Genomic DNA, 7,348 nt, shown 5'->3' with positions numbered 1-7,348 from the left:
ATGGCTGGACATGTGTAAGGAGGTGTTCTTGAACCACAAACTATTTTGATGGGGCAAGAGAAGAGGGAGCATAGCTCACTGTGAAACCAAACCTCATGCGACTCAGAGTTTGAAACAGAAACACAAATATAAACTTTATATATATATATATATATATATATATATATATATATATATATATATATATATATAAAACAGAAAGATTCTCCACCTGGCAGGAAGCAGTGCGTTCACCATCTCCTGGATAAGAGCTGCTCCCTCCCTCTCCAGGTCACCTGTCTCAGGGATGCTGCTTTGCCGACCTCTTAGATGGTTTAGCCGCAGCTGAGATGGACTGTGGACTTTCCTGTGGGGAGCTCGATGTTGCTGACCGATCAACCTCTTTCAGCAGCTGTCAGGGTTGCTAGTTGCAGATGTCCTGAGTGTGTATGACGATGGACAAGAGCCATGGTTATATTTATAAAGAGTCTTTGGGTCACAGGTGTAATCCACGTTTGAGAACTCTCTCACTTTACTGTAGATACAAATTTCTGTACATGTATTCCACTTTGGCAAAGCGATCACTTGAATATGCAACTACAAGTTATTACTCTAAAAACCTGTCAGTCATGAATGAGCGTATCTGCCTGATCACTGATTGGCTGAACGTGTGTTCTCGTCAGTGACGTCAACACCAATGCCAGCTGACTCTGCGTAGGCCAGTGTGTGTCATGATAAATGCACACCTGAGTTTTTAAGCAATCAAGTTTTTTGAAAACTGCCAAACTGACCCCAGACCAGCCCAAGTTTTGTCCACTCAACCAAACCCATTTTTATGTGTACAATCAAATTTAAAACCGACCAATTGCCCAATCTGGCAACACTGCTCCTGTGGTCATAACTTCCTGTCATAGCGTGTTTCATCCTGAATGCCAGTCAGTACTGACATGAAGTGTTGACCTGCATTACATTTTTATGAAGTTTTATAAAAGGTCTAATTTAGACCTCATCAAACTACTCAATCAAACACATTATAACATTACTAACATGCTACTACCAGATAGCAGGACATGTTTAAGTTGCTGTTAGTGATAGATAGATATGGATGGACGGACGGACGGACGGACGGACGGACGGACGGACGGACGGACGGTCTCAGTTCTCAGTTTTGTACCTTGTCTCTTTTTGTCCAATTTTCAACTACTTTTTTGGTTCAAATCACACTTTGCATGAAGTGATTCACCTTGTTGGTAAGTTTGGTTCAAGGCTAAAACTGCTTAAAGACTTTTTAAAAATCTCTGTGAAAAAAATAAATATTCTGGCACCAATTTCGCTTTGCCAAGCCAACATTATAATACTTTGAAACAAAGTATCTTAAATGTTCCATAAGAAAGATTGAGCAAGAATAATTTATATGCGTTCTCTAATCAATATTATAAACATATATTATTAAAAATTATTAAAATTAAATATGAATTAAATATTTTTTAAATTAAATTTAAAACCAATCAATTGCCCAATCTGGCAACACTGCTCCTGTGGTCATAACTTCCTGTCATAGCGTGTTTCATCCTGAATGCTACTCAATACTGACATGAAGTGTTGACCTGCATTACATGTTTATGAAGTTTTATAAAAAGTCTAAATTAGACCTCATCAAACTACTCAATCAAACACATCATAAGCATGATTAAGCACATTACTAACATGCTAATACCAGATAGAAGGTCATGTTTAAGTTGCTGTTAGTGATGATAGACTTTTTGTAAATCTCTGTAAAAAAAAAAAATATTCTGGCACCAATTTTGCTTTGCAAAGCCAATATTATAATACTTTGAAACAAATTATCTTACATGTTCTTGAGCAGGAATCATTTATATGCGTTCTCTTGCTTTTTAGTTTCTGACAGCCTAGGCCCAGGTCTTCTAGTTCATCAGAACATTTCTTTATTTTAAAATAATTATAAAAAATATAAAAAATAAAAAGTTAATAAATTCAGAGTCTAGCCAGTATGATGCCACACAGCGGAGAGTGTCAGGGGAGGGAGGAGCCCTGCTGTTAATCTCCTCGATTAGGCCATCGGAGCCAGGGGAAGAGCCCACAGTGCCAAGGTGAAGCTGGAGGGAAGGCAAAGCCAGAAGGTGGCGTAGGGATGGAGGTGACGTTTGACCAAGGTGGAGCCGTAAGGCCGATGGTCCCAGGTGGAGCCGAGTGAGGTGGAGCTGAGAGAGGTGGAGACTGGGCAGAGATCTGAAAAGAAGGTGGGAGAGGAAGGCTGGGAGGGCAAACTGGAAGCACAGGAGAATTATAGCTGGACAGCACCAACGTAGACAAAGGAGAATTATTCCTGGAGAGAACCAGAGGAGACACGAGAACTGTTGCTGGGTAGGATCAACAGGGGCAGGGGATCATCCTCTTCACAACAGTCCTCATTAAAAGAAAAAAATAAATAGTCCAGCAATGGCTCCTCCTCTGAGGTGGGAGTGTGGACGGGGCTCTACATAAGAGCTGGACTGCTGGGAAGTCCATTTTCTGTTCTTCTGTCACGGGTTGTGTAAAAAGCACAAAGACGAAGGAGAATAATAACAGTCTTTAATGACAAGCTCAGGCAATCATACATATCAGAATATCAAACTTAACACACCATTGATAAAAATGGACAGGGAATGAAGCAGAATACAGGCTATAAATACATCGAACAAACAATGGGAACTAATGGGTGAATTCATGACAAACTAGAAACTTGCTCACAGGGGAAAACAATGAAGCAGAACATACATGTTATAGTTACATGGTTCAAATAACATTTTTTGCATCACTGTGACTATTCAAGCCATATTTTAATTACAGACTCAAAACAGCCCTTCATCCCGGGGTCCAGCTTTCGGTCCTCTGATGGCCGCATACGTCACTTCATTAGCCTGAACCTGCGTGAGCGGCACAGATAAAGTCAACCACTATGACAGACATTATTACTACACACTGGATTGCTAAATGTTTCTAAGAATCAGATTTAGTAGCGTTGCATATTGAAACACCGCAGTTTCGACATGTCTGCCACATATGATGACAGTGTTCAGCAGATCTATATTTATGGTCTATTGTAATGGGAAGTTAAATTTAAAGCCTGATGTTCTGTTATCAAACATACACAGTAGACAGAATCTGAAGAATACAGCCGATTTATTTACTCACATTGTGTGTTTCAGTAAACTTCTTTCTGCAAATAATGACCTCAGCATAAGCCACATCTTCCTTCTTCCCCTAAACATCAATAGAAACGTGATGTGATGGCAATCGTGTAACTGACTTTTGAGTATTTTCTAAAAAATGATGCAGAATCTATTTTATATCTATTGTTAAGCTGAATGGTTGTAAACAGGTAGAGTATAGCTGAAATAATGTTCATTCATCTGATCAGCTGTGGGTCAAATGTGTGTGAATATGAATCTATGAGCTGGGATTGTTAGTGTTGTTCACTTACATGGACATCAGCAGCTGGTGGGGTCACCGGGGTCAAAGTGCTGACCGCCTCATTATCTGCTCCTTAAGACAACATTAACACTATTACATTTCTTCAGGTCATCGTTTACACTAAAAAAACATAAACAGGTTAAAAGGGGTTTTAAATGTCTAATAATCTTGTTATTATGTGTTCATTATTGCAACTCACTGGCTCTTTTTTTACAGATCAACCATAGAGCAATCAGAGCAATAAGGATAAGAAGAGCAGCTACAGCAACAGCGACAGGAATCACTGCGGGAGAGACGACATGAAGAAGAGTCAAACACTGGACTGGAACTCAAACATATGATCAGTTATCTTTGCCACATTTCACAGAATTATTGTGATTCTTCATTCATGGCCTTATAGTGATCAACCAAAGTTTGTGTTTCCTTTGAGGTGGGGGAGATGGAAGAGAGCGCTGCATGAGTCAAACGTTATTCAATTCTGTGAATATGAAAATATTAGTACTCATAGGTATTAATGTTGACTATTTAACCATCAGTCAGCAGCAATAATCTCATATTAGTTATAAGAACTGAAGTGAGATTGAGCACCTTGTGTAGTTTCTGCTGCTGGAGTTGACGGTAAAGTGACAGTATAGCCGGCTGAGGTCTGGACTTCAGTTCCTTTAGTAATCTGGCATCTCCACTCTGTGTTGTCGTCTTCTTTGAGGAGTGTTGTAGTCAGAGAGATGTTACAGTGTTCAGGAGAGGATGAGATCTGAAATCTGGAGTCTGATTGCAGATTCACACCAGTCGTATTCACCCAGACCAGCTGAACTCTCTCACCAAAGAAGAGATCATCACAAGACCATCCATTATATACATACAACTGGCAGGAGAGAGAGAAAGAGCTGCCAGGTCTGCTCTCAGTCTGTGTGGATGATGGAGAGACTGAAACAGAAATTACACATCAGACATTTATTTCACTAGACATGTGAGTTTAAAGAGTGTGTGATGTTCTCTTATCTTATAATGAACAGAAACACTGACCATGAAGAACATGCAGATAAACAGACGTATCAAACTGAGGATCATCAAAGTGCCTGCAGATGTAATGTCCACGATCTTCAGTTGTGGCTTTATAGATGTTCAGAGAGCAGTCGGACACCAGACTCAGTCTCTCACGTATCTCTGTGTCATTCTTCTTCATCCCGTTTTCAGATAATACAATTGGGTTTGAACTTCTTTCTCTTCTATATAGCCACTTACTTGGGTTGCACCTAGGAGGAGCTCCATAACAGGGCAGACTGACGTTCCCACCATCACTGATGAACCGATGGATGTCTGTTTGTCCGCTGGTACCTGAGACAAAGTAAGTGTGTGTTTATATAGTGCTTTATATTACATCTTTATATTATCAGTGATTTAAAATTATCCACACTCACTATTTTGACAATTTATTCCTTAAACAAAATATATCGTATTTTTTTTCTGATGTAACTCTGAAGTCTGCAAAAAAATTAAATTATTTAGACATTTATAGATATTAAACCTTGATATATTTCATTATCAGTGTAAAGCTGAGCCAAACGCAAAGGCTTTAGTAAGAATGAGTATGAACTAAACACTCTATAGAAGATCAGTAAGAATATAATCAACTTCTCAACTTCTGTTGTACATTTGATTCTGACTAAACAATATTTTCCCCGAGAGCACAGAAAGCTCTCGCCAGTTTCACAGATGTTTTCTACAGGTTGACTTACCCGTGAGCAGTGAGCAGAGAATCATCAGTCCCAGCATGTCTATATGACACTCGTCATCCATCTGTCTCTCAGTCTTCCTCTTTCCATTATTTATAGTGATGCTTCAGCCCATCCTCTGTTTGGTAACTTCCTGTGGTCAGACAGACAGATTGTAGTAAAGCGTCGCAATGCAATAGAGACTCTGGAACATTCAACTGCTCTGTCTTTGTGTAGGTCGTTAAATGCCACTGACTTCTGAAATAGATATAAAGTCGTGCCTGTGTGAGCATGTGGTGAAAAGTTGCCAAACTGCACATCCAGGCTATTTGAAGATAGTGCAGTGGTTGATAAAGTTTCCTAGAATTTTAGTTAGAAGTCTATGTACTGTGTGGTTTATTTATTCTCCTGTGCTTCCTGAGTTTTGTATCTCTAGCGAGCTCTATATAGAGCTATAGAGTTTCCTGTTCATGCGTGTTGCTTACCAATCTGCACAACAGAAAGCCAAACCCTCAAAAGAGGAAATAAGAAGAAAAATGGACTTACTTTCCAGGTCACACTGCGAACCCAGAGTCAACCAAGCCAGTGCCATATCCAACACCTGAGCCCAACTTCGCCCTGGAGCCTGAAGTCTGACCAGGTGCAAGAGCTGGCGATATGTCTGTTCCAGAGGGCGTTCTCGTGGAGTATGAGGCCAGGCTGTGGAGTCCAGGTCATACTCCTGCTCCTGAGGGTGAGCTGTGCCCAGTCCCATTCTATTATTTGAGGATCATTCATCAAAGTCTTGTAACAAATTAGCGCAAAGGGGTAAGGGAAATAATTATAACTTGTTACAATTTAGTTACAATTATGAAGATTTCGATCCGATAACTGAATTAACTTGATGTAAACGAATGGATCTTACTGTTCACCTGGCAGACATTCAGAACTGATTGTCTATCAACTCTTCAGAAAGGATATTTTCTGTGATCAGAGAGAAAAATAACTCTTTCTTAGCTCGTAGCTATGATCGATTCATTAAAAAGTGATCATTTATTTATAAGCAGACAAGAATCACCTTTACGAATGTGCACTAACTTTTTTTTTTTTAAACTAAAACACAAACACATAAGTAATCTACACAAACATACACATGCACGCATAGAATGGGAAGTGGAAATAATGGGAAAACCGGATCGGAGCAGAGAAATTAAGCTATGGAAAAAGAGTCTAACTATTGGGAGAACCGTGAGTTATGAATATCTGCTCTCTTGTTTGAACGAAGGAGTTTACAGCTTTAACTAGCTGAACAGCGATTTGGTATATCGTACATTACTTGCATTTGCCTGAGCTGTTGAAAGGCGTCCAGATATACAGTCACAGGAGAAAGTCTTGATAGTTTTGTCCGATGGTGTTGCAGTTACAATTGATTCATTTTGTGATGAGCAAAGAAACAACAGTAAACGTGCAGAGATCATTTATGTTCGAAGAAGGCCCACATGACGTGAGGTCTAATGCAAACAGTGTTCGGGAATGAAATGCCTGAGTACTATGACTAACTCGAGGGAACTTGCGTTGGCTTTCAGGTTCCACAGAGGTCACACTTTTGAGGTTCGGCTTGACCAATGACCACTATACAATATAAAAAGCCAATAGACGAACAATAATGGTACACCAAATTTACTGGGGAAATGCATGTTCATTCTTTAAACAGATTGACATTGAATTAGTGGATATAATTCCATTTCTATAGGGGATTGATTGTCTGTTGGTTGTACTGTTCTCTCATTGAGAACACCCAGCCCCAGTGTCTTTGAAGAGTATGAATGGGCACCAGTGGGGAAACTAGACATCAGGGAGATTGTGTGTTTGACCGGTCCAGTCGTTACCGTCTCTCATCACCACTGGTTCTGCCCCAGCTCCAAGTTTCCTTCTTTTCCACGGGTGTGTCAAGTCCAGATGCGGACTGAGTACACAGCTTCATTACTTGAGGAAACGTACAGATACGCCTTGCTAAATCTTACTCAAGTACAAGTAAATGTACAGTCAGACGTCTACTTAAGTAAAAGTACTAAAAGTACTTAAGTCTTTAAAAGTACTTGAATATCAAGAGTACATTTCCTAAATACTGCATTACTACTGCCACAGTGCTTACATTCATATACAGAAACATCCTACATGGAGTTATGAAAAATGTTAAT

At 39.7% G+C, this 7,348-nt stretch overlaps 1 protein-coding gene across 1 annotated transcript; it reads right to left on the bottom strand.

Moving 5' to 3' along the window:
- Window positions 1-2,588: 2,588 nt before the first annotated feature.
- dicp2.2 (diverse immunoglobulin domain-containing protein 2.2) lies at window positions 2,589-5,922 on the bottom strand. Its single transcript, XM_067457460.1, has 7 exons — window positions 5,715-5,922; window positions 4,480-4,791; window positions 4,042-4,380; window positions 3,653-3,736; window positions 3,464-3,525; window positions 3,175-3,243; window positions 2,589-2,906 (listed from the first exon to the last, which is right to left on the bottom strand). The coding sequence occupies exons 1-7, from the start codon at window positions 5,920-5,922 to the stop codon at window positions 2,832-2,834; spliced, it is 1,149 nt and encodes a 382-aa protein (XP_067313561.1). The 3' UTR covers window positions 2,589-2,831.
- Window positions 5,923-7,348: the final 1,426 nt, after the last annotated feature.

This window comes from Pseudorasbora parva, chromosome 11 (assembly GCF_024679245.1).
Source record: "Pseudorasbora parva isolate DD20220531a chromosome 11, ASM2467924v1, whole genome shotgun sequence".
NCBI lineage: Eukaryota > Metazoa > Chordata > Actinopteri > Cypriniformes > Gobionidae > Pseudorasbora > Pseudorasbora parva.
The sequence above is the reverse complement of the archived record's forward strand: the minus strand, read 5'-3'. Positions and strand labels throughout refer to the sequence as shown.